We start from the raw sequence: 26,009 nt of genomic DNA on the forward strand, positions 1-26,009 counted from the left end.
TTTTCTTTTCCTTACTCAGTTGCTCTCAGATCGGTCCCGAATCGCTCTTAAGCTAAGACTGCTACGTAAAAGATTTTAAGCTAAATTAAGAGTTTTCTGAGAGGATTCTAAGTGTGTACTCGCACTAGCCAGTTTGAACCGTGCCCGAGTGCGTTTGACCACCAAAGCGCGGTTCGTTTGACTAGTGTGAGTGCCCCGAACCGTGCCCGGGCGCGGCTCACTTAGCCGGCCCTGGCCCGCTTGGAAGAGGTGGGCCAGAGCACAGTTCAGTTGGACTCGGGCGCGGTTCGCATGCAGTGTGAGCGCTAACCGTGCTGGAGCACGGAACAGGACGCGTGATGTACGGGAACTGTAGTCCGTAATCAAAGCTGCAAAGTCCTTGCTGCACTTCAGCTGGTACCTTGCAAACCTCCATATACGAGCAGCACGATTACGTGAAAATGTTCGCGCCACTAAGGCGACACATCTGTTTAACAACAGGCTGTGAGAGGGCTGTGGTCCACCGTGGACCAAACTACACAAAATTATCCACAAAGAAAACAGAGCGATGGACTCCATTGTGTTCAGAGAGCGCCGCTCTTCTTGTTTATCCCGAAACTGTCGCACCATAATGACGTAAGCGTGCTCCGGCACGAATGCTGAAACCCTATGTGAGTGCAGGCCAGAGGGGGAGTGGCAAGGGGGGACAATCGTACTCGGGCCCGGTTCATGGCAACCGTGCCTAGTGTGAGTACACCCTTAGAATCTTTATGAATGCGTACCTGGGCCCGTATCCCTAAAGAATGTTTGTGCAAAAAGTGGCTCCTAGCGGCCACATTCTAAGAAAATTCTCAGTCATGACGTTTTTTTAGAATTTCCCCTAAAAGTGACTCCTCAAGATTCCTAGCGCTTAAAAGGGCTCCTAAGGCGAGATCTGCTAAGAGCAGGGAAGAGGACTTTTAGTGGCTTAGGAGTTCCCCTAAACAGCTGCACAAAATGGCCAACAGAGGAGGCAGGAGAGATGTCCTGCAAAGACTGGATGACAGGGAATTATTGAGACGCTACAGAGATTGATAAAAGCTGAGCCGTGTTACCCTCGTTAAGACCACACTGAGTTGTAACGTTGCAATTTCTACTTCATTAAGGACAGCCCCTTGAGATAGGCCATCTTGTTTTCAATGGGGTCCATATGGGAGTGAAAGTACAAAATATGCAAGCTAGGATATTAATATGAGCAAGTAAGACACAAATCATTATTTGAACAGGGTGTGATGAGCTTAAGTTTTCACATATTTTAGATTCTATTCTAATGTTAGGCTATAACCCCTACAGCTTACTATTCATTTTCCAGATATTTTCTTGAATGTGAAATATTATTTACAATTACAGTCTTACTCAAATCTTATTGATTTGAGGGTACATCCTTTGCTCATTATCACCAAAAGTTCATTTTCACCAAACTTGTAGGATCAACCAATCACGGCTTTTGAAATGATGACTCATACCTAGCAACGGGGTCAACCACACCTCCTCACTAAGATAGGATTTTCCATCCATTCCTCGCTCAGAGTTCACTGAAAATGTTCTGGAATCGCTTCTAAGCTAAAACTCCTGGCAAGGAATTTTTAGGTTAAGTTAGGAGCTCTCTGAGAGGATTCTCAGAATCTTTAGGGATACGGGCCCAAATCTTCCACGGGCCCCGGCACAACTGAGCACCACACCAGAAGTTTCAATTGCTGAGTGTGTGTGAAGAAAGAAATCTCCAAAAATATAAATATCAAAAAGTAAAAGTAGTAATGAATTTCTTAATTCGAGACTACAATATATTTATATTTTTTGTGTTTCTGTGGTTTGGACTCCGTGGATATTCATGTGTATCAGGCTTGTGGACAATTCAGAATTGAATTGAGAATGACTCCTAAATTCCAATTCAATTCTTGAATTTGAATTGATGTCAAAAACGGGATCTAGAATTACAATTCGAATTTGAATTAAAGGAAGCAGAATTGCAATTCAAAACAAATTCTAAGAAATTCATATAGATATTTTAAGTGAAGTGTTTAACAATGAAGCTTTACAGTATATGTCAGATATGATTGCATTACATATTCTATAAATGATATTAGTTTGAACTACTTGTACAGATTACATTAACAGGAAATATTTTCCCCCAGCAATGAATGTTAAAAGCTCTAGTCACAGAACAAATACTTAAGTTTGATTTATTCTAATTGTAATTTTGTGGAACATGATAGAACATTAATCAGAACATGATAGAACATGACTCCCAGAATTACTTTAGTAAATCTTTAGAAGAAAAAAAAACAATTTTAGGTGGACATTTGTTTATACATATATATATTTATATTTATATTAGAACAAAATGTATGCAGGGTTGAGGAGTGAGTTAACTGTAATGAAATTATTTTATTGAATTATAAAATGAATGTAATTTTATTAAGTTGTATTACTGAGGTAAAATGTGTAATTTAATTAGTTATTAATCAAATTAAAAGGAAATTGATTTACATTGATAAGGTAATCCAAATAAAATAATCCAAACCACATTTATAATGGGTAACTTATAACATTATAAGCAATTACATTTCCAAAGTAACCTTCCTAACGCCGAATGTATGTGAGATTCAACATTTGATTAAAATTGAAATAAAATTTTCATAAAATTAAAATTTTAATTTAACAGAATTTATCAATTTATTGCCTGCTGTAGTTGTTTTAATTCACATCCTTTCTAAAAATATGAAAGTGTTTGGTGTAATATATTCTTAATATATAAGGCTGTCAATAAACTAATTTCATGTTGTTTTATATTTTATTTGTTCATTATTTATTTTAGTTGGATTTAGTCAGAACTGTTTCAAAAATAGTGATCTGCATGATGCCTGCTGCCTTTGGTCTCAGTGATGTTGAATTTAAATGGCAAGTAAAATAAAGACATGTTATGTTACATTGTGATGTAATTGTGTTGTCTGGAAGGGACTAAATAACAAAGTATTTTTATCAGCTGAAATGCAGAATACAAATGTTTATATTAAGTTAAATGGACATTATATAACAGTTTCAGTTTATGTTATAGTGTTGGTAACATGTCCCACATCATCTCACATTTGGTTTGTTTGATGGTGGTCACCCTATGTGTGACTGTAGAATTTCTGTGAATTGCCATGAATTTAATTCCACTTCCTGTCATTCAAATTCAAATTCCACTCCCTGTGGGGCGGAGTCAATTCAATTCAAATTCAAATTCATGAATTGAATGGAGGCCAATTCTGAAATTCAGAATTTTGCACAAGCCTGATGTGTATATAGTTATAATATAGTCATGTGAAAAAGAAAGGGAGCACTATTCAATTCTATGGTTTTGTGTATCAGGACATAATAAAAAAAAAATCATCTGGTCCTTGGCAGGTCAAATTAGGTAAATAACCTCAGATGAACAACACATGACACATTACACCATGTCATTATTTATTTAACAAAAACTAGGCCAAGATGGAAAAGCCATGGGCTACAAACTAAGTGCACACTTACTGCTTCCATAGGAATGAGGAGGGTAAGTAACAGTCCGGCGCTGCTAATCAAATTACTTTGATTAATTTATAATCGTGTGACCAACTCTATAATAGCTGAAGTTTGGTCAGTTTGCTGGTCTGGAGCATTCAGGTGTGTGTTAACACAATACCTAGGAGGAAAGACATCAACAATGATCTTAGAGAAGCAAATCCTGATGCCATCAATCTGAGAAGGGTTATACGGCCATTTACAAACAATTTGAAGTCCATCATTCTACAGTGAGGAAGACTATTCACAAGTGGAAAACATTCAAAACAGTTGCCAATCTTCCCAGGAGTGGACGTCCCAGCAAATCTGACCCAAGGTCCTACTGTGCAATGCTCAGAGAAATCGGAAAACAGCCAAGAACTACACTCTAGATTCTACAGGCCTCAGTTAACATGTGAAATGTTAAAGTTCATGGCAGAACAATCAGAAAAAGACACGTCTTAGGTTTGGAAAGTTGCATCTGAATAAACCTCAAAACTTCTGGAACAATGTCCTTTACGCAGACGAGAGCAAAGTGGAAATGTTTGGCCACAGCACCAAGTTAGGCGAAAACTAAACACAGCATATCAGCACAAATACCTTGGCAACGGTCCATCACGCTGATGGAGGGTTGGTGTTGTTGGGCTTGTTTTGCAGTCACAGGACCCGGGCACCTTGCCCTCACTGGGTCGACCATGAACTCCTCTGCATACCAGTATTCTAGAGTGCAATGTGAAGCCATCTGTCTGACAGCTAAAGCTTGGGTGATATTAGGTCATGCAACAGGACAATGATCCCAAGCACACCAGCAAATCTACAACAGAATGGCAATGTCCAGTCAATGCCCAGTCAATGCCCAGTCAACGTCCAGTCAACGTCCAGTCAACGTCCAGTCAACGTCCAGTCAACGCCCAGTCAACGCCCAGTCAACGCCCAGACCTCAACCTGACTGAAATGTATACAAATCTTTTTTGTTGTTGTTGTTCAGGTTTCAAAACTGCTAACCTTTTTAATTATTTCAATAAAGTGAATGTACTATGTTTTAGTTTGATAATGTTTTCTTATTTAATATTTTGTATTTTAGGGGATTTTATGGTACTGAATTATTTTTATGCAATAGTTATGGTCCATTTATTACCTGTTAATCACCTTTATTACTTGTTTTGAGTATCGACCTGAAAATTTTAATTTCTGTCTTAATCTGCCATAAATCTTGAATACTTTAGATCAAAGATTTAAGTTTGGTCTCTTTTTAAAGACACTTGGCAGATTATTGTAAAAGTGGAAAGGTTTTTTTTTTTTAAAATTGAAAAAAATCTAAAACAAGTTATAAGAGTATATTATGAAAAATGCATAAATCATAAAACATTTTAAAATTTGATGTGAAATAAATCAGAGCCCTGTATCTAAACAAAGTTCCTAATTTGAGGTTATACAAAAGAATTAGCTTTCAGTAATATTCTGTTTGGGTGCAGTACCAAAACCTTTCCACTAAATGAAATTCGCTTACCATTCGTTTCTAAAGCGAAAGTACAAGTGTGAATATTTTTTCAGGACCAGTTATGCTTATCCAATCATGTCCATGATTTTATTTTCTCCACATATTAAGTGTCAAAACCTTAAGTTTTGTACCATTCCACTGAAGTAAAAAAAAATGACTGAACAACACCAGAGGGTTAACTAGATTAAAACAATAACATACTTGTACAATGTGGTCATAAATTTGATACTTATTTTTTTTGTGCCATGTTTGGGACTTCATAAAATTACTATTTAAATAGTTGAAAAACTTTCTAGACTGAAATGGAAAATCATGTGATTCTTTTTGTAAAATTCACTTATTTTTGTCTCATCAATGCAGATGTTTTGTGAAGAATTTACAACCATTCTACCAAGTTTGGTCTGTATTTGGTCATTATCTTTTAATAAAGCTTGAGTCTAACATAACGAATGACATGTATTGTGAGTGGTGAAACATGCGCTTATATGTCTGCTGTTTTAATAGGAACATAATGTTTCGTCAGAACAAGGATCAAATCAAGAACCTCCTGCTCTACAGATGATTCAAAGTAGTACAGACATGAATAATATATGCAAATGCTACATTACAGTATAGTACAATTAAAATAGAACTTTTCGTGTATATATTTTTGCACATTTCTAATATACAATTATTAAAGGAATTATTGACTCATTTACACAAACTACAATGAAACAAAACACTTGTATGTCTCAGTTTGCCTTAAAAAACAGCCTATGTAAATGATTCATTAGATTTCAACCTTGTATTAGTTTTAGACACTGTCTTCACATTCATCCAAAGTGCTTTACATTTCCACTGGGTAGTTTTCAATCTCAACCCTGCAAACATTGACAAAGGTTTAGGATTTCTCATGCACACAGACCTTGTAGTAACATTCAAATAATTCACTACAGCCACGAATTAACATTAGTAACGACGCAACCGTGTTGAGAAATGTGTGTAGATGTGTCTGCATCGACACAATACAGTGGACCCAAAAAGTATTTGCACACTTGAATCACACTAACATGCGCCTGAATGTCACTGCATCTTCAAACAAATTATTCTTATTTTATTATGGTTATATTTGAAATCTAGACTTTTTTTGCAAAAAGTTCTTAAAGTGTGCATCTCTATAGATGACACTTGCTTTAATATTCTGTATCTAATGCAGTGACGCGCCGGATTTTGTTTTATTATGTGTGGTTCAGCATCTACACACTTTTAAGGGTGTCTGATAGGCCAGATCTTTCAGGAATCATGGGATATTGAGCGGATGAAGAACATAAATCTCTATATTGCCTTATGACCCTTTCCATAAATTTGCAAAGCAAAGGGTCACTTAAATACGCATGATTTTTCTCATTATGGCTTTGAGAAGCACCACAGATCACTTGAGCAAATGTCAAGACTAGATATTAACATGTATATTAAAAATGTTACTCTTAGTACCTCTAACAAATTAGTTGTTCGAAGCCCTTGATGTGGGCTGTTTTCTGCTAAGAATCAGAGAAATCAAATGTGCGGTTCATCAGTGCATCTAAATCTTTGCTACAGTATTAATGACAGTTAGCAGCTATGAGCACAGAACACTGAATGATATATAAGTGACATAAAAGTTATAATAATGCATTTCTATTAACTGGGTTTTCGTAACAACTACGAAAGATAGTAATTCTACGTTTAATTACCCAAATCAGATATTTCTCACTTAGTAAATGTTACATTAAAAAAAAAGTACAAATAAAATGATACGCTGCAATGCTGTACATTCACTGTCTTTCTGTTCGCTAATTCTCAAGAGTCGTCATCATCATAGTGCAAAAGCAGGAGTTCGAGATCACGGGACAGGCAGAGATACGCCCTCCTCCTCCTCCTCCTCTCCTCTGGAGCCAACCATCAGTTCATTCCTTTCAGTTGATTCTTCTGCAACAAGATGATACAATCTTAAAGTCACCATGAAATCTTTTTATTGCAGTATTTACTATAACTGTGCACATCATTTTTTTTTTTTAAATCAATCAATGTAATCTTCAATCAAAATAACTTCCCCTCCCTCTTACATCTCATGCCTTCTCTGATAATGTTTACTGGTATGAGGGCGTATCTGAAAAAAAAATCAGATCTGAAAAAAATCTGAAACTCAGAACTTAGATAGTGTAGACAGTAGACAGGAGCCCTGTTGAACGAGACCATCCCGGTGTTGGTGGGCGATCGGGGCTGGGAGTTATGAGCGTCCAAAGGGCTATCTTTTGGGGCTTATATCTCGGGAATGCCCAGGCCAAATCGCACCAAACTAGAATCGAAGCTAGGTGAGGACGGGCTATTTCCAACAAGCTATCCCACAATAATCTATATAATAGCCGTTCCAAGTCGGGGGTCTCACGGATTAGCGATCCGCGGGGGTGCACTCCCGAGGCCCGCAACGATAGATTTCGATCAAGGCCCAATAGAGGACCTTACCATCCAAATTTGAGCGCGCAGGGAGTTTCTGTTTTCGAGTTATGAGTGAATTTGTACTGGGAGGGCGTGGCCTAACGTTATACTTTCGTTTTCAGCCTTCCTGTGACACAATTGTGAATAATACATGATTTTTAACTAAATGTGATTGTAAATGTTAAAATAATGATTTTATAAAGTCTAAATATGAATTATATATAACAATATTAGGGAGTAGTATGATGAAATGACAGCAGGGGGCAGTAAAATACCACTTATTGGCTGTTATAGTCATCAAAGCTGTTATAGCTGTTATAACCATCCAACTTACACCCTATTATAGCCATCCAAATGAAGAATTTATACCTTTTCTGACAATTATTGATCTAGAGAGTCCAGATAATTGTACTGCACTGGTTTTAAACAGGCAATTTACCATAGGAAATAAGTGGTTTTAAAGCTTTTTAACAGTTATAGCGCCACCTATGGTCCGATCTCCATGAAACTTTGCATGCTTCTTCAATATGTTATGACACATATGCTCATCAATTTTTGTGAAGTTCTGATTTTTTATTTATGATTTATAGGCTTTTGAATGTATTTTGACACGTCCCTTTTCTAAATTACCCTGTTATAGTGAACCAAAGGGCAAAGTTCAACTTTTTTTGAAAATTATAATAAATTATTGATCTAGAGAGTCCACAGAATTGTCCTAGACTGGTCTGGTTCCGATCGGGTGAAAAACCTAGGACTAGTTCGCAAAAGTAGGTTTTTAACATATTCGTGAATATTTAATGAACGGTTTGATTGACAGCGGTTATAGAGGCAAAGATGTTCAGCATGAGGAGATCTATCAAATGATATGCATATTGTGGGGATGTGTGCAACACCTTGTCATTACAGAGCCGTAAAACTCGTTAGCGCCAACTAGTGGCCGATTTCTTTCAAAACTCTTACAGACCTCTAGGGCCATGAGTCAAACATGCCCATCGAGTTTCGTTCCGATTGGCCTCCGTTAACCTCGTCTCACAAGTGCTCAAACTTCATTGGCCAATGGCGGCCATGTTTTTTGATATACGCCATACCCTTATATACATACATGGGGCCTTGGACCAAGACACTGCATACCGATTTTCAAGTCAATCGGACAAACGGTCAGGTGGTCAGAGCCCTTTTTATGTTTTTTTCAAATTATAGCGCCACCTAGTGTTTGATCGTCGCGATTTTTTTACTGTGACCTCAGAATGAACTCATTCACATGTGTACCGAGTTTGGTGAGGACATCTCATTTACTTCTTGAGTTATAGCCATTTTAGTAAAATAGGCTCCACCCACAACATTCATTTTGCGCCCCCTAGCGACCGTGAATCAAAATTTCAACTTATTTTTGATAATTATTGATATTCAGACTCCAGAGAACATTTTGGCACTGGTCTGGTTCCGATCGGGCGAAAAACCAGGGACTAGTTCGCAATATACGTTTTGTTCTTCAGGAGTCCAGCTTTCCAATGATATAAGACACAAGTGTACCACATACGGTTTAGGAGTTTCGCGTTTTTGTTGCTACAGCGCCACCTACGGGCCAATCGGGGTCATATTCTCTCAACCTCTCCTCGATTTCTGTGCTACCTTAATCCCAAATATCAAGTCTCTAGCACTTACGATTCGGTCTGCACGATGCGTTTTAGCGGAGAATAATAATAATAATAATAATAATCAGTACAAATACAATAGGTTTTCAGCACTTCGTGCTTGAACACCTAAAAACATTAGTATTGTGTGCCATTGTGCCCGTGCTTACCTCCTCCTGCGCTGCAGATACAGACGGATGAGCCACTGCACCACCAATGGCCAGATGACGGCAAAGGCCACAGTTACAGGAGACACGTCAAAAGGCCACCAGGATGGCTTCTGTAAAGTGTAAATAGCAAAAATATGCAAATATTATGTCAGCACTCGTTCTAAGGCAATGGCATAATCACATAAAATGATCTGGGACATGATAAATAACTGGCCTTTTCTATGACCAGGAACAAAATAACATTTACAAATATGCATTTGGCAGACATTTGATCAGTTCAAGCATTCACTGAGAATTGAACCCATGACCTTGGTGCTGCTAGCTGTTTGAGCTACAGGAATGCTCTCCTATTTAGTCTTAAAACATCCCATCAATCAGTTTATAATAATGACTCTACCTTCTTAGATTTATTTACAGGTGGTGACAGGTAGTCTGACGGCAGCGCTAAGGACCGGGCCTGAGAAGTGGCACATGACAAGTGAAAAATGTTATACTTCAGATTGAATCTGTGTTCTCTCTCTTGATCTGATAAAGGTGAGGGTTTGTAACCTGTACGGCTGTCAGAGCTTCTAGCGTGTGCAGTCTCTCTATCACGCTCTGCATGTCTTCCTGCAGTCTGGCCAGAGCACAGATGATCTGTTGGTTGAGGTTCTCCATCACAGGTCCACCCGTCCCCCAGCGTTCCCCATCTCCCCCACTGCCCTGCTGTGGTCCTGCAGGCCCGGAGCCAGAGGCAGGTGACCTGGACCCTGATACACGCCACACAAACAACATTCTGTAGATCATTAACAGATTAAAGACACAGGGTTTACTTGAGGACTTCAGCTCTGCTCCAAAACCTAGTGAACTGCCCACCTAGGAAGCATTTTAAGGTCATCAATACAGAGGTCTTTTTTGTCAGGAAAAAATAGTTCAAATATTTCATTCCAAGCTGACTATTTTACCCGGATATTTGTGTGTGTGCTCGTAAAGATTCTGATATACTCACGGCAAGGTTCTTCGCTTCGGGGTAAAAAGATGCTTGAAATCCTTTTGCAGCGATATACAGTACTGTTAGGAAACATTACAACGCTGTCCACGCTGCTGAGAGTGGCGTTTAGATGAATATGTAAATATATGCTGCCCGCTTTCCACTCAATAACAAAATAGACGCACAACAAAACGGACAGCATCTGGTCATAGCGATGGGGATATGTGTGCATCAGTTCTGCAATTCGGCCCTCCAATCAAGTCACATCAAGTTTATTTATATAGCACGTTATACTATAGATTGCTTTAAAGCTAGTAGCTGTGAAGTATTAAACATGAAAAAACAGTGTCAGTGTCACTTTCAATTAGAATTATAACTTCCTTTTCTACTATAAAGCGGCTCTCCCGTGCGTTCATGTTTTCACTCGCGGACGTCTGACCTCGACGGACTGAACAGAAGAAATGAACCGGAGAAGATTTCCATGTCAAAGAAGGCGGAGCCTCAGCGCCACATCTACCTATTATGTAATCGCCACGGACCAAAGGTGGTTCAAAGGCATTTAACAGCCAGAGAAAACTGCTTTGAAGATCTGTATCGAACTCCTGAAACGAAACCCCCGATACGTTTTGGCCTGATTTTGTTTGAAATGACATCACACCAGTTTGTTCTTTGATTTTGCTGTTGTAATGCACCATCCTAAAGCCCAGTGGTGGACAGTAACAGTTTTTTTCTTTGTTACAGTACTTAAGTACATTTTTCAAGCATTTGTACTCAATTGGAGTATTTTTAGTTTAAGAAACTTTTACTTTACTACATTCTAAAGCATAATATTGTACTGTTTACTCCAATTCCTAAAAAAAACATCTCATTCCTCCTTACTTTGAACTGAAGAAATCGTCACATGGTCCAAGTCGCGACAGCGGTGTCTGATTCGTGAACGAGGTGATTCTTTTCAATGAGCCCATTAAAAATCCATTCCGAGTCTCCAGTTAACTGAATTCACAAGTCTGGCTGTAAATTAGCCAAAGACTGGGAGATCCTTGGAGTGCAATAAATGAAAATCATATTTAGGTCTCGACGGTCAGTTGTTTGTGAACAAAATCTGCTGTAATACATGTCCACATCACCATCTCAACGGGGTAGCTTTTAGGTTAAAAAAAAACAACAACCCTCAACTTTACTGTAAAATAATGCAAATGAATGTCCATGCATCTTCCCCGCTGCCGTAGCAGATCAAATTCTATAAATCTAGTATGTTTGCATAATGTTCTTTTTAACATCTTAAGCATTTATTCCTATGTGATGTCTATTTTTATATTCTTTGTCAACACGCATTTTGTTTTTCCTCATTTTCAAATACTATGCTATATCTTCTTCTAAATGTTATATAGTGTATTGATAGTGTTTGACAAGTTTAGGAAATAAACTAAAACGAGAATTTTCTTACATGCAGATCAATACATATGTGTTCTGCATCCACTAACATACTGACTACATGATAGACAATTCATAATGATGTCAGACCCAACAAACTCCCTCCCTCCTTATGTAATATAAAACCAATATGAAAATATACAAGTATATAAAATTACCAAATAAACATTCATCCATCAGTACTTTTTCCTTTTAATCAGTACCTTTATTTTAAGTTTATTCAAATTCATGTACTTTTGTACTTTTACTAAAGTAAAATTGAAAAGGAGTATTTAAAACTTTTACTGGAGTAATATTTTAATAGAGTATCTGTACTTTTACTCAAGTACCTGATTTGTGTACGCTGTCCACCACTGCTAAGTATACTTAGGTTTTTACACGCATGCTAGCGTATGCATAAAGTGTCGTTCATTTTGTCATCAGCTCTTAGCAGCGTGTGCGGTAGCGGGATGTTTGTTAACAGTATAATGCTGCAAATTTATTTCAGACTTCTTAAGAAAAGAAAGAAAAAGAATTTTGGCGTGATTAGACAAAAATAAGCTAGCAAGGTTTTGAAACAGAGCTTAAAATATGATGGCTGCTGTTTTTGGCTGCTAGGTTTTACCTCTTCCCCTCTTGACCACAGAACTGTTACTTCTATTGGCAGGAAGTCCCCGTCTCTCAGGAGCTCTTCCGCTGCTCCGTCCATCTTCTCCTCCATGCTGTGCACCCAGCAGCTCCTCCTGTGATCTGACCTCCTCTGTGGAGGACATCCTGCTGTGGCTCTCCTCAGTCACGTCCAGTGAGTGGCTGATGTGTGTCTCAGATCCCTGGTGTCCAGGAGCAAAACCACATGCATTGCTGACATTTTGCTAGAATCCTGGCAAACAAGTGCAGAGGTGCTCTGCAGAATTATGGTACGGTCACATTTACGTATGTTGTGCAAATTTGCGTGGGCGAAATTCAGTCATTACAATAGGAATCCACGCGATTGGGAATTTCACTTGATTTCCCAACACATATTTCGTAACATATTCTGGCCAACAGAAACTGCTTGGTTTGAAACATTGCTACACTATTGACAATAGATAATGCCTAACCTTTGTCCACAACATTCTGACAAAATTTCTCTAATGTGACCGCACGTGTATCTTAAATTCTCAGCATCAAGTAAATTATTGTTGGGACATGATGGAAGTGTAAACTGAAATCTGCTTACTTCCTCTCCACCAAACTGGTCGACAGAGTCACAGTACACCTCGCTGTCCGAATCACTGGCCACATGGGGAGAACTGGACACATCTTCTGTTTCATATGCAAGACATTGAGTCTTTGAGAATTTAAGTTCAGATAACTACTGACAGTGTGTTCAAGATCTTACTTTTAAAGTCTTAGTTATATAGGTAAATGATTACCTTCAAAGTCCCTTTCCTCACCTTTGATGTGTCTGTTGATCTCTACGATGTCTCCAGCATGGTTAATGCTTTCAGAGTCTTCTTCTGACTCTTGCCTGTTCAGATCAGACATAGACCCGTGTGTTCCATTGATGAGGACTTTATGTTGACTGATATTGCCGTTAGATACCGGTCCTTTAAGTCTCCCTGTAGAAGCCCTTTTCTTCGGTTGTGAGGCTAAAAAAAAGTTGTTGAAAAAGCAAATGTATTATTACTGAATGGACTAGGAAGAAATTTGAACTGACCCACAACAAAATACCATCTAGAAATAGTCTCTGACTCAAGTCCCTCCTTTAATTTACGACTCTTCAAGACTATTCAACTTTTAAAGTGCCCTATTATGCTATTCTAAAGGTTCTTAATTTTGTTCTGGAGGTCTCCTATAATATTAAATCCATAATAATTAAATACATCCAAGGTAAAATTTTTTTTTATCATAATATACAGTACATTGCTGCATCTTTTCTCACAGTTTCTGAAGCCCTGTTTACACCTGGTATTAAGATACGTTTTGGTCGATCAGATCACAAGTAGACGAGGGAGACACATTCCCGTTTACACCTGGGGTGCTTCTCATTTCTTATTTGTGCATCCTCGTTTCCTTTCCTCGCGCCTCAGCTCCTCCCCCTGTAGGTTGTGAGGGAAGGACGCAAGGAAAGAAAATGAGGATGGAGGAATCGAATGATAGCTATTTTTATACATTGGAATACTTGATCACTCGAGCGTCACTTCACAGCGTCATCAGCAGCGCTCAAAGCATCTGCCCTTATGTTGTTGAAGTTTGTTTATTTAAGAAATTCATAATGAATAATAATAAAGCAAGATACCCTGTTGAAATATGTGAGATGTGTAGTTTATATAAACTGCAAAGGTAAACTATAAATTAAAAAGATTGTCACCGATGTGAAGGGGGAGGAGAATTTATACGTGCGTCACGTTTAGTCGATAAAACACTTCCGCATAGAATACACCTGTGTATCCTCGTTTATGACTCTGAAAGCCTCCTCACTCCTCACTCCTCGACTCCTCGCGGTGCAATTAGAGAATTGAGATGTCCTTCAAGATGGCTGTGCTTGATTGTTTTCCGGGTCATAGGATGGAGGACAGAGGAGCGAGGAGACGAGGAGGGATATTGAGAAGCACCCCTGGTGTTTTAATCTCTTTTGCCCACTTTCAAACACTTCTGTCCGGCATTTCTTCGAGGGGAGGGTCTATGTAAATGTATGGGCTTTTTCAAACTTTTGATCTAATGGACAAAATAAGCTCACGCAATGTACATTTGAACACGTACATTTGAAGACGTTCGAAGATGACGGAAAAACATGCAGAGAGCATCAGCTTTAGTTTCTGCTCTGACGGCTGTAAGACCAGCTGAACGCTGTGAGTGTGTGTTAGAAATCAGGAATGGTGAGAACATTGTCCTTGATACATTTTCCTTCTTCAAACTAAACTTTCGTCTACAGCCGACAGTTTAAGGTTGCTTTCACACTTGGTTTGATTTCCTGTTCCGAACCCGAGTTCGATTGCCCCCCCTCCCCCAGCCCCCTATGGACTGTGTTCACATTACATTATTTGTATCCGAACCGCGGTACGCTTGCCTCATCAAGCTGCAGCTGGCGCGTAATCGTGTTGCTTGGTAACCATTATGAATGAAAAGGCGTCAAAATGGATAGAATTGCTCGCTTCACATTTGTTGTTCTTTTTTTGAACCTTTGGTTTTGTTTTTAAAGAAAAGATACAGAAACACACTTGCATCTGTCTGCCGCAAAAGTACTAAAATCGTTTCTAAGACCGAAGACAATTTTTACGGAGGCAAGCAGAAATCATCGATGCGTCAATCCCACTTTTCGTCAAGGTACGTGTATACACACACTCACGCACGCATGAAAGAGCTAACGTTTATGAAAACGAATCAAATATTTTGTAGAGTTAACTTAAGTGTTAGGCTAGGAACTTCATAAAATGGTACGATTAATTTTTGGATGTTTACTTGTGTTTAGATTTCACTTTGATAAATGTAAAATAATATCTGCTGATTCTACATTCTTGTTTATAGAATAGATCATGTAATGTTTTATTTTCTAAAGTAAATTATATTTCTAATAGTACTATTAGTCATCAATAGCGGTTCACTTCCACGATTTGGTTTGATTGCGTTCATATCAGCAGCGAACCGTACTGGAGTTCACATGAACCGTACCCCAGACCACCTTTTTAAGCGGATCCGAGTATGGTTTGCGGGTGCGCACCCAAGTTCAGCGTTCACATCATCCAAATGAACCGAACTCTGACGTCATTCGAACCCGGGTTTGCACCAAATGTGCTAGTGTGAAAGCGCCCTAAATCGAGTCTGCCTAGTGTGCCTTTCATAATGTTTATAGGTTAGGTCAGTAGATGGAGAGTAGAAGGTCTTTTGTGGCTGTTCAAACACATTCGCGTCTACACTACGAAAGCAATCCGGTCGAACATGTTTTCAACTACCTCTGGAAGTGGTCGAAAGTGGACAAGCTTAAAACTTTTTAGACCCCGTTACACCTATATTTAACGCCGTCCACTTGTGATCCGATCGATCGAAACACATGGCTTGAAATGGTTCGATAAAGGTTTCGGTCTCTCTAAACCCCATCTGTCTGAGATCCTATTCTGTTCTGATTGGTCAGACGGCCCAGTCTTTTGTGATTGGTCAACTGCATACAGCGCATGTCAAACAAAACGCCCATTTTCATATCTGTATTTCAGTTCCAGATTCTTCCTCAGCACTAGTCTACACAGTGATACGAACAGTAACGATGGCGTAGGTTTTACCGTTTCAAGCTTTGGTTCGATGGAGAAACAGAAGAAGTATCTGATCAACCTAATCCACAACTGGAGCAGGACTTTTCTAACTAATATTTTTTTTTTCGTTTGTCGTATGTTGTAGATGAGACGTTGGTTGAAGACAATCATTGAAAAATCATTGCGAAAATTAATTTTAATTCACATCCTCATCATTTGGAAGTGCATACAAGATGCATTTTTGCAAACGTATGTAAGTTCGTGCAGGAAGTGAGGCTGGAATTAATGACGACTCGTTTTGATCGTTCTTCATTTTGGGAGACAATAACTCAATTTATCTGCAGTTTGATCTTTGAAACTATGCAAGAGACATTTACATTCACAAACAGCTATATTATATTTCTGGTTTTTCACCCACCTACATCCAAGTCATGCTGCAACATCATGTCAAAACATCAAGTAGATGAAAATTATATTTCTTTTAAATATTCCCAGAAAGAAAAGTGTTTGTGACAGTTCTGCTTTAAAGGGGTATTCGGCAACTCTAGCTATTTCTTCGCTGATTTTCACTTTTGTTTTCGCATGTTTTCTCAACGAGCTCCCCCTACAGCTGTGAGGCGTATATTTCACAACAATGTCGTAAAAAAAACTCACTTGCGGCCCCTCCTCCCCCTTTCTACCGCTGCTCATGTGCATTTGTTATTATCGGAGCCGGCCAACTTTGTCGTGTGGAGCTATGTCTACCGAGGTGAGTAATACATCATACATATTGAGGGCGGCGTGTGTGTTTATGTCGAATTGCCGTAAAGCAGTTTGTGTTTCTCGCTCGTTCTCGCTTCTCACGAGACTTCCTATTTCCAACTTACCGGGACGTTAGTCCTCATGTTGCAAGGTTGGTGTTCCGCCTGGGAACGTTGGGGGGAGCGGGGAAAGTCACCATTCTCACCAGAACAGGTTATTTAACCACTCAAATGATTTCTAAACAGTTTTATTAAGTTGAAATAGTTGCCGAATGCCCCTTTAAGCTTTGCTGCATCAAATGTTACAAAAATCACTGAAAATACAGACACATATTTAAATCTCTGCTTTATATTCTCCTGGCAGGCTGCGGTTGTAAATAAGAATTCATTCTTAGTTGACTTTCGTGTTTAAATAAAGGTTAAATAAATAAATACCTTACACACTACATGAAAGGTAATCTCCGTAAAAAGCATAATAGGGGCACTTTTAAGATGCGGTCATAACAAAATTTCGGTTGCACTTTATTTTACAATATGTGCAATTTCAATGTACTTTCAGTGTACTTACCCACAAAAGCACTGAGTAATGTAAAGTAGCTTAAAATTCTTAAAAGTAGATGAAAATTCTGTCAGTATTTACTCACCCTCATGTTGTTCCAACCTCGTAAGACCTTCGTTCATCTTCGGAACACGAATTAAGATATTTTTGATGAAATCTGAGAGCTGGATCACTCCTCCATACTAGTCCATAGGCTTCTTCAGGGATTGAAACTTGCCGGCCTCGAAAAGTTATTAAAGACATCGTAAAAATAGTCCAAGTGACTACAGTGGCTCAATCTTAAGTTTATCAAACGACGAGAATACTTTTTGTGCGCAAAAAACACAAAAATAACGACTTTATTTCAACTATTCATTTCCTTCTCTGTTCGCCTCGAGTCAGTTCACTAGTTTAACAGCGTAAGCTTCTGTTGTTGTACGTCACACGCATCATACACATGACCAGCGTCGGCCAATAGTGAGCCTACGTGTGACGTAGCTCTACACAATTACACTAGTTTAACTGACTAGAGGACCAAAGAGGAGGAAATGAATAGTTGAAAGTTGTTATTAATGTTTGTGTTTGCGCACAAAAAGTATTCTCGTCGCTTGATAAACTTAATATTGAGCCACTGTAGTCACTTGGACTATTTTTACGATGTCTTTAATAACTTTTCGAGGCCGGCAAGTTTCAATCCCTCAAGAAGCCTATGGACTAGTATGGAGGAGTGATCCAGCTCTCAGATTTCATCAAAAATATCTTAATTCGTGTTCCGAAGATGAACGAAAGTCTTACGGGGTTGGAACAACATGAGGGTGAGTAAATACTGACAGAATGTTCATTTTTGGGTGAACTATCCCTTTAAGTTAAGGTTTAGGGGTAGATTCAGGGTTAGTACCTATTTCTTACCTGGTTAGTGTCATTACTTCAATAAGTACATAGTATGTTATGCTCATGTGATATTTTGTTCATTATCATTATAGTTTAGTGATGTATGAAGCACAGATCACTTTTAAACCAAGCAACTTTCTGTTGGTTAGCGAGGCAAATCCACATGAACCCTTTGTGAAATCTGCCCGGGGAAACTCCTGACTGTGTGGATTCCTATTCAAATGACTGCGGTAAATGTGACCGTATATTATATAATGATGTTTACCTTTTTTCACCTCTTTAACCTCCTCTTCTTGATCTTTCTCCTCTTCTTCCTCCTCATTATCATTTTCTCCATCTTCCAGCTCTATTAATTTAGTCTTTGGCATTATTGCTGTTTTGGCGGAGTAACTGTCCAGGGTGCCGTTCATCTCCATTGTCCTGATGATGCTTTTTGTGACACTTTTGGGTGGTGACGTTAGCAGGCTCCCAAAGCCTGGTTGGAACGAATCATATGCAAGATGATGCTTTGAGGATATGTTCTGAATCTTGAGGCACAGTTTCTAAAAGGTCTGTTCTATCAGGACTGTCTACAACCCTGTACAGAAGCCAGCAATCTACACTAATAATAGCAGTGGGGGTGTCAGGAAACACCTGGACTATGGCACTATTAACTAAGGGCACAGGCCACTGGGAGAACACACTGATATTCACTTGCCTTCAAGTTGCCTAGCAAATCTTTCCAAGCGGGCTGAGCATTAAAACAAAGCGGTGATTAGTTAATTAATGTAAACAAGAAGTTATAACCGTTTACATAAATACCACCGTTCCTACGTTTTGGGTCGATTTTTTATGATTTTGAAAGAAGTCTGTTATAATCAGCAAGGCTCCATTTATTTGATGAAAAATACAGTAAAACATATTAATATTTTGAAACATTATTACAATTTAAAATAAAATGATTGTTTTCTAAATATAATTAAAATGTAATTTATTCCTGTGATGGCAAAGCTGTTTTTTTTTAAGCATCATTACTCCAGTCTTCAGTGTCACATGATCCTTCAGAAATCATTCTAATATGAGGATTTGCTGCTCACAAAACATTTCTTGTTATTTTCAATGTTGAAAAGAGTTGTGTTACTTAATATATATAATATATATAATAATATATTTTTTAACATTTTTATAATCATTTATTTTTTTTATAACAATTTAAAAGATTTTGCTGTCACTTTTAATCAATTTAATGTGTCCATACTGAATAAAAGCATTATTAAAATCCTATTGAATGTATGCGTATTAGTGTATACAAAAATAGAATATAAGAAATATATATATATATATAGTCATATGCATTATTTTCTAATGATGTTTGTTCCTATTACAATATAATTATTATACAACTTCAGGCTTTCCAGATGTAACTGACATTTTTACAAAAATGAAACTGATAACAATTGCTGTGAACAATTTCTTAATTTGATGTGAGTTTTTTTTTATGATTTGATTCATGATTAATTTGAATTGATGCTACAGCTACATGTTCAGTACTTTTGATTTATTACAAGTTTGATAAATAAGCGAACATTTTGAGGAAGTTTCTTTCAAAGAAAAGTGCAGTCATATTTCACCCCAAATTTGAAGGGTAAAAGTATAGTAAACCAAATTTTTCGGACTATATTTTATGGAATTGTGACATTATTTATTTATGACAATTAGGCACATTCTTCCTTAAAAGTCTCATTTCTGTAATACAACAAATGAAATGCTAAAAATTGCACAAAAAAAGTGCTTAAATTATAAAATGATTATTATTGCTCTAATCCAATAAAAAAAAATATATATATATATATATATATATATATATATATTATAACAGAAATAAGAAAAAATCTTAAAGGTTAATTTTTTTGCATTTTTTCTTTTGATTTTTGGCCAAAATACAATTTGTGTGAGGCCCGAGAGGGCACTATTGGTCGGTTTACCTGTGCTCAAATCTGACACTTGGGTTATCCTCCTCTTTTCATCAATGAGCTCATAGAACGGTCCAATAATCTGCAGAAGCTCCTCTACCTCATTTGTTACAGGCATACTTTCCAGAATCTGTTCAGCACATATAAAACCAAGTTACAACAAAGCTGAAACACAAACAATTACGTTACATACTACATTCTCAAACACTGCTAAAGAATCCAAAACATAATACCAGTTTCAAGTCATCCACATAGGCCGCCATCGCCTCCTCTTTTGGCATTTCTCCAAGAGAATTCCACGCATCCCTAAACACAAGCGGCATGAAGGGTCACTTCACTGATAAGCTCCATGTCAACACTGATGTTGTCATCTCACGCAAAACCATATCAGGAGTTTGCACATTTCAAAGCAACTCTCTGGACGAATGTATAAAAGACGGAGGAAGAAAAACAGCATGAAACATAATAAAATGCTATGTGTAGGAAAAACTGAATCCCTTCATGTTCATCTGACTCTCTGTCGGTTACATTAAAGATTTTCTATGACGATTTTAAAATGCATTTTTACAGAAGTACAAATGCGGAACTTTCAGAGCGGTATTTCAAAAAGTTACTAATAATAGGAATCAGATGTTACTGATACTGATCTGTTATTTCACTGAACTTTAAACGGAGCAACAGTTCAGTTTCAGTAGGGCACTGACACTGGTCTAAATGATGTAGACTCATACAGGAAATCTGGCATTGACCCACAATGACATCTCCAACTTTAGTTCTTGAATACTTTGGAGCAAAGACTTCAGTTTGTCCTCTTTTTAAAGAAGACACTTGGCAGATTATTGTAGAAGTGAAAAAATATGAAAGTGAAATTTAAAGGTGAAGTATGTTATTTTAGCATCAATAGTAAGACCAAGTGGAACTGCAAAAATGTCAAGTCAAGTTTTTCAAAAGACTTTGTAAAAGGCCAAATTAACAGTAATTATTACACAGCGCAGTGGAATTCTTGATTCTGATTGGTCAATTATTTATTAATTATTTAGTTATTCCTCGATAACAACTGCTGAAAACAGATAACGCAGGCTTATACGGGTTAGTGAAGTCAGCAGTGCTATACACTTGCTTGGAACGGTTTTTCTTTTTGGAAATTTTGCATTTGGTGAGCTAATAAAATATTAAAACTTAGTCCAATCAATATTTTCTATACAGTTATTTAATTATGCCATCCAGTATCGAGGACTTGCTCTTTCTTGTTTCATACAAACACAGCTGCTGCCATTTTGTGACTATTATTTTGTACACAGTTGGATTAAAGAGATACAAAAGGGTACGATATTAAAACAGTTTAATCTGAAATCAATATCTCTTATCTCCATCATTATTTATGTGGCGAAATGTTGTGTAATAAGTGGTATGACTGTGTACCGTATCTCTTAAATGTCCATCTAGTTTGAACTTGCTGTGCTAGAAACGTCTCTCTCCACGGAAGCTTTGCGTTTAAAAACCGAATCAAATATTTCAACAATATTTCATGTCTAATTATTTACTTTTCTCTCAGAATAACCCCATTCAGGCTGATTAAGACCATCACCCTGTCGAGGGTTACTCTGTGAGAACAACCAGCTTGACGGACATTATCCCTTACTTAAAAAATACACTTCACCTTTAAAAAACTATTAACATTTATAACTAAACATTACTTTAGAAATTTACAAATATGGACATTCAGCAGGTTCAATACCATTTGGCTTTGCCAACGGGGTCCCAGAATCCTGGACGGGGGATCTTGCAGGGGCCTTGTGTTGCTTGCTTGTAGTAGCTATAAAATTTCAGCATCATGTCATTGGAAGGCTGAAAAGAACCTGATTGAAAAACAAAAAATAGTGCAATATTAGAGATTTGTCAAGTGTATATATATATATATATATATAACTACATGTTTTTATATACATACTATTTTATAAATTCTAAAGTAATATCAACTTTACTTTCATGTGCCTTTTGTGTGTGTGTGTGTGTGTGTGTGTATATATATATATATATATATATATATATATATATATATATATATAATGTATAAATATGATCCATTCTGAACCATGAATTCATTCCAAATTATGTGAATTCACACAAAAATAAAAAATTTACGCATCCTCAATTCGTTTTAAAGAAGGCACTATCGATTCTTAAAAAAGTACTATCTTGTGTTTCACAAAATAAACACATAAACAAACAAACAGCATATTGGTTTGGGGTAAATGAAGACAGAATTTAATGTTTTGGTTGAACTATCCATCTACATAGAAATACCATAAGCATGTTGTCATAAGGTAATACATCACCAATCTGGGCTAGTGGCACATGAGCTGTTTCTCGTCTAAACCCAGCTGAATGTAGGCTAATCGCGTTGACCATAGAAGCCCGAGATCTTTTGTAATTTGATTATGAAACTGCGGCGATCAAATTAAAGTAGGTGAGGGGTCGCGTCTACTGCTGCAATAACACACAATACACTACCTGAACGACTGACCTATCTACTCACCGTTTGAAGGTAAACTTTGGATGACTTTGACAGCAGCATTGAACCTCTGCTCGTAGACTGGTTTGTTGTCACCCTCCATCATGATCTAACCGCTACAGCAAGATCTGGATCAAACCTACAAGCAAAGTTACATGACATATTACCCTATTTATGAAATGCATTTTCCTTGCATTTGTCACAGTAAATCTAAGCTGCTCATTACAAGTTCATACGACTATTTATCATTCCAAAAGAAGTAAACAAAGCCCAAAACAACCCATTATGTCTCGACAAATCCTGAAGGACAAGCAAGACATGACTGAAAGTGCACAGAATACTATTTAATGTGATATTTCTAGATCAACCTGCATTAGAAATCATCGAAGCGATGAAACACTAGCATTTGATACTTTACCATTAGCTGCTCTACCTGCTGTGCTGGTGAGACTACGACCTCATGAATACGTACCTGACAGTCAACATACGAAAGCCTTCCTCGGGTGTTTACTGGGAATTGTAGTTTCTTTAGAGAACGAAACTGCCGAGGGTTTTGCAACAACGGCATTTAAACCCTACAAATACCATAGTTCTTAACCTACATGCGTAACATTCTGGGTAATGTAGTTCATCGAAGTAAGCTTACCCAAGGGGGTTTATGACATAAAAACCGTACGTAGTTACGAACTTTGAAACTGCCTAGCAATATTTTGTCGCATATTTCTAAAGAAACAAATACGTTTAATAATTCTGTGCGCAATCGACGCGAAGGTAACACTGTAGCACTTAATGAAACACATCAAAGCGTACCGTCCCTCGTAACTAAACGAATTGTAATACTACAAATCCCAACTTTCCATTCGCTCAGCAACACTGTGTCAGCTGTGTTGATAGGTGACGCTGTGACGAAAGCGAGGCCAGGGGGATCAGACTCATTTCATAGAATCGGCTCTTTTGAACAGATCTTTGCAACGAACCGTTTAAAAAAATATTATTTTGCGTCAATACGTAGTTACGTCACCACGTGTCCCTGAGATCCTGGCATTACATTTCAAATGCTCATTATTAAACCATATGTTGACACATGTTTCTGTTTATTGGTATTTCTTTCTCTATGAAGTTATAGGTAGGCTATAGGGTTGTATAGTGTAATGTCATTTATCCAATTTGCTACAACTCTCATATGAACCTAAATGTAGTCTAGTGCGGATTAAATTAGGCTATACAATCACCATTTCTCATGTTTTTCGTGCAAGTTATAACCAACTCCTTTTCGTATGCGTGTTGATAAATCTGTCATACAATCAAGTCGTCAACATATTTCCAGTGTTTTTTGTAATATTCCTGCCTGCTCGGTTCACTCCAAAGCTCATTACGAGTCGCGCATGTCTCGGTTCAATGGTTTAGTGAGTTGTTGACTCGAGATTCAGATTCTTACTGATTCAGTCCGGCATGGGAATACATAGACGTGCGAATAGTGTACATACGAATCGTTGAGTCCTGTTTTGCGAAACGATTCAATGGAGATTCGACTCAAAAGAACGACTCCGACTTCACCAGGGCTGAGCTTGAGCTCTCAATCAAATCCCAGAGACGAGGAGTAGGAAGCTCTGCGGAGACATGTAAGATGGCAGAGCTGCAGATGTTACTAGAGGAAGAAATTCCAGCCGGCAAACGAGCTCTCGTAGAGAGTTACCAGAACCTAACGAGGGTCGCGGACTACTGTGAGAATAATTATGTTCAGGTAAGCGCGCGCGTGTTTCTCTGTTATACTCGCTGATCTCCAACACTGCTGTGGGGATCGGACAGGAAATCTGGTTGTAAAATGGAAAAGCAGGGACGAACCGCTTGTGGGAGAACATTAAGAGCACATTGAGGGCGATCTTTTAAAAAGCTTGATCTTATTTAAGTGGTTTGTAGATCAGATTTGTAATCGTGTTCGGGATTTGTGTCGTTTACATTGAGGGTGTGTCTAGACTCTAGATACTGTTTAACTTGGACAAATGAAGTTTGCTCATATCCACCAGAATTGTCTCAAACTTCAAAAGGAGGATGTGAGATTTGTCTTGTCTTTAGAACGACACATTTCTGACTGTTTTGACGATAAACTGTGATTAGATATGAAAACACGTTCGTTCAACTCATTGTGTTTTCATAAACTTGTCGTGTCAAATGGGAAAATGAGAGATCATAGAGTCGAGCTATAAGTTAGTCATGATTTATAGATCATTGTTTCTCCTATCTCATCAAATCTGCTTCCTCAAAGTGAGGAAGGTTTTTTTTCTGGTGAAACTCTAAAACCATATTGCTTATTCGAATTTGAGACATAAAACTGCTAAAAATATAATTTATCATTTAACATCATCCAACTATTAGTATTTAAATAAAGCATTTTTATATTGGTAATCACTAATTTGATATAATAGCTTATTAAACAAACAAAAAAACATTGAATATTATTATTTATTGTTGTAATATAATTTTTTTTATTCATACTATTTACATTATTTTATTAAACTCATAAATTATATATATATATATCATTTATTTATTATAATTTATTTTGTTTATTATTTGAATGCATGAGATTTGTTTTTAAATGTAAGTTTTACTACATAAAAGTTTTACTCACTACATATGTAAGTCATACTACATAAACGTGTGAAAAAGCTTAAATCAAAAAGAGAAGGAATTATGCATTTATGATCGGGCAAATTGATTTGTTTATTAGTATGACTGGAATTTTTTGAAGTGTTAAACGGCACTTAATGATCCTCCTCTGTCAAGAGAGTTCAGTGCACTCTTGATTTACAGACTGTAAGGAACATTTAAAAAAAGTGACACTCTGTAATCATTTGCGTCAGATGTTTGCAAACAGTGTCATGTTTAAGCCCTGTCTTTCTAACCAATCTCTCTCTCGAGATACAAAAACACCTGTTATAAGTGTCTAAGATCGAGCCACATGTGAGATCTACTGCTCCAAAGCGGCATAATCAAGATGTTTATCAAGGTTTAATGGCAGAAAAAGTTGCTCGACAGGTTGTGCCACATTTAATGTAAAGGCTGCCCGTCAGGTTTGAATTAAAATGGCAACTCTATTCCTCCGCATGACCGAGCACGCTTCGAGTCGCACCGATACTACAGAACGAGATGACTCAGATAGGAAACCGATCACTAGATCTAGTGTTCAAGTCCCGGCTTGACAGTCCGGCCTGCAGGCTGGCGTGTGTCTGTCTTCCTCTCTTCTTCCTCTACATCATGCCTGAGTGCGGGATGAAGGCACTTCCTGTGAATGACTGTGTCTCTGCAGTGATGCAGCAGCAGATGGTGGGAGTGGGTCTTTATAACCAGGACAGCCACTGCCCCACTTTCTCATGTTCTCTCTGTGTGTGTGTGTGTGTGTGTGTGTGTGTAAGAGAGAGAGAGAGGCATGTGAAGCATGTAAGGAGTGTCGTGGAG

General features: G+C 37.7%; 2 protein-coding genes across 14 annotated transcripts in view; one reads left to right on the forward strand and one right to left on the reverse strand.

The window, feature by feature from the left end:
• Window positions 1-5,436: 5,436 nt before the first annotated feature.
• Window positions 5,437-24,181, reverse strand: acbd5a (acyl-CoA binding domain containing 5a). Of its 7 annotated transcripts, none has more exons than XM_077244206.1 (13): window positions 23,023-24,181; window positions 22,575-22,689; window positions 21,774-21,894; window positions 20,269-20,341; window positions 20,048-20,165; window positions 18,349-18,558; window positions 13,122-13,316; window positions 12,905-12,990; window positions 12,311-12,515; window positions 9,852-10,051; window positions 9,700-9,759; window positions 9,303-9,412; window positions 5,437-6,988 (listed from the first exon to the last, which is right to left on the reverse strand). In XM_077244206.1, the coding sequence occupies exons 2-13, from the start codon at window positions 22,654-22,656 to the stop codon at window positions 6,976-6,978; spliced, it is 1,473 nt and encodes a 490-aa protein (XP_077100321.1). In that variant the 5' UTR covers window positions 22,657-22,689; window positions 23,023-24,181; the 3' UTR covers window positions 5,437-6,975. The 7 variants fall into 7 exon arrangements, with proteins under 7 accessions (XP_077100321.1, XP_077100324.1, XP_077100320.1 ...); XM_077244209.1 differs by having other exon boundaries at window positions 12,905-12,987; window positions 23,023-23,400; XM_077244205.1 differs by having other exon boundaries at window positions 22,969-23,036.
• abi1a (abl-interactor 1a) overlaps window positions 23,980-26,009 on the forward strand; it is a 55,568-nt gene continuing 53,538 nt past the window's right edge. For 2 of the 7 annotated variants that reach the window (XM_077244211.1, XM_077244215.1), the window contains exon 1: window positions 24,087-24,294. In XM_077244211.1, coding sequence (XP_077100326.1) covers window positions 24,178-24,294 — 117 coding nt within the window. In that variant the 5' untranslated portion in view covers window positions 24,087-24,177. Of the gene's footprint in view, window positions 24,295-26,009 lie in introns of all 7 variants that reach the window. The other 5 variants (XM_077244213.1, XM_077244216.1, XM_077244212.1 and 2 more) reach the window with 5 other exon arrangements.

This window comes from Siphateles boraxobius, unplaced genomic scaffold (genome assembly GCF_051911475.1).
Source record: "Siphateles boraxobius isolate OS27281-9 unplaced genomic scaffold, OSU_SipBor_1 26, whole genome shotgun sequence".
NCBI lineage: Eukaryota > Metazoa > Chordata > Actinopteri > Cypriniformes > Leuciscidae > Siphateles > Siphateles boraxobius.

Bases quoted from the DNA above. Each gene is read 5' to 3' on its own strand.
- acbd5a (XM_077244206.1), bottom strand. From the start codon at position 22,656: ATGATGGAGGGTGACAACAAACCAGTCTACGAGCAGAGGTTCAATGCT. The intron at 21,895-22,574 runs GTGAGTAGATAG...TTTTTCAATCAG, and splicing joins CCAAAGTTTACCTTCAAACG to GTTCTTTTCAGCCTTCCAAT. The intron at 12,991-13,121 runs GTGAGGAAAGGG...CATATGAAACAG, and splicing joins GATCAACAGACACATCAAAG to AAGATGTGTCCAGTTCTCCC.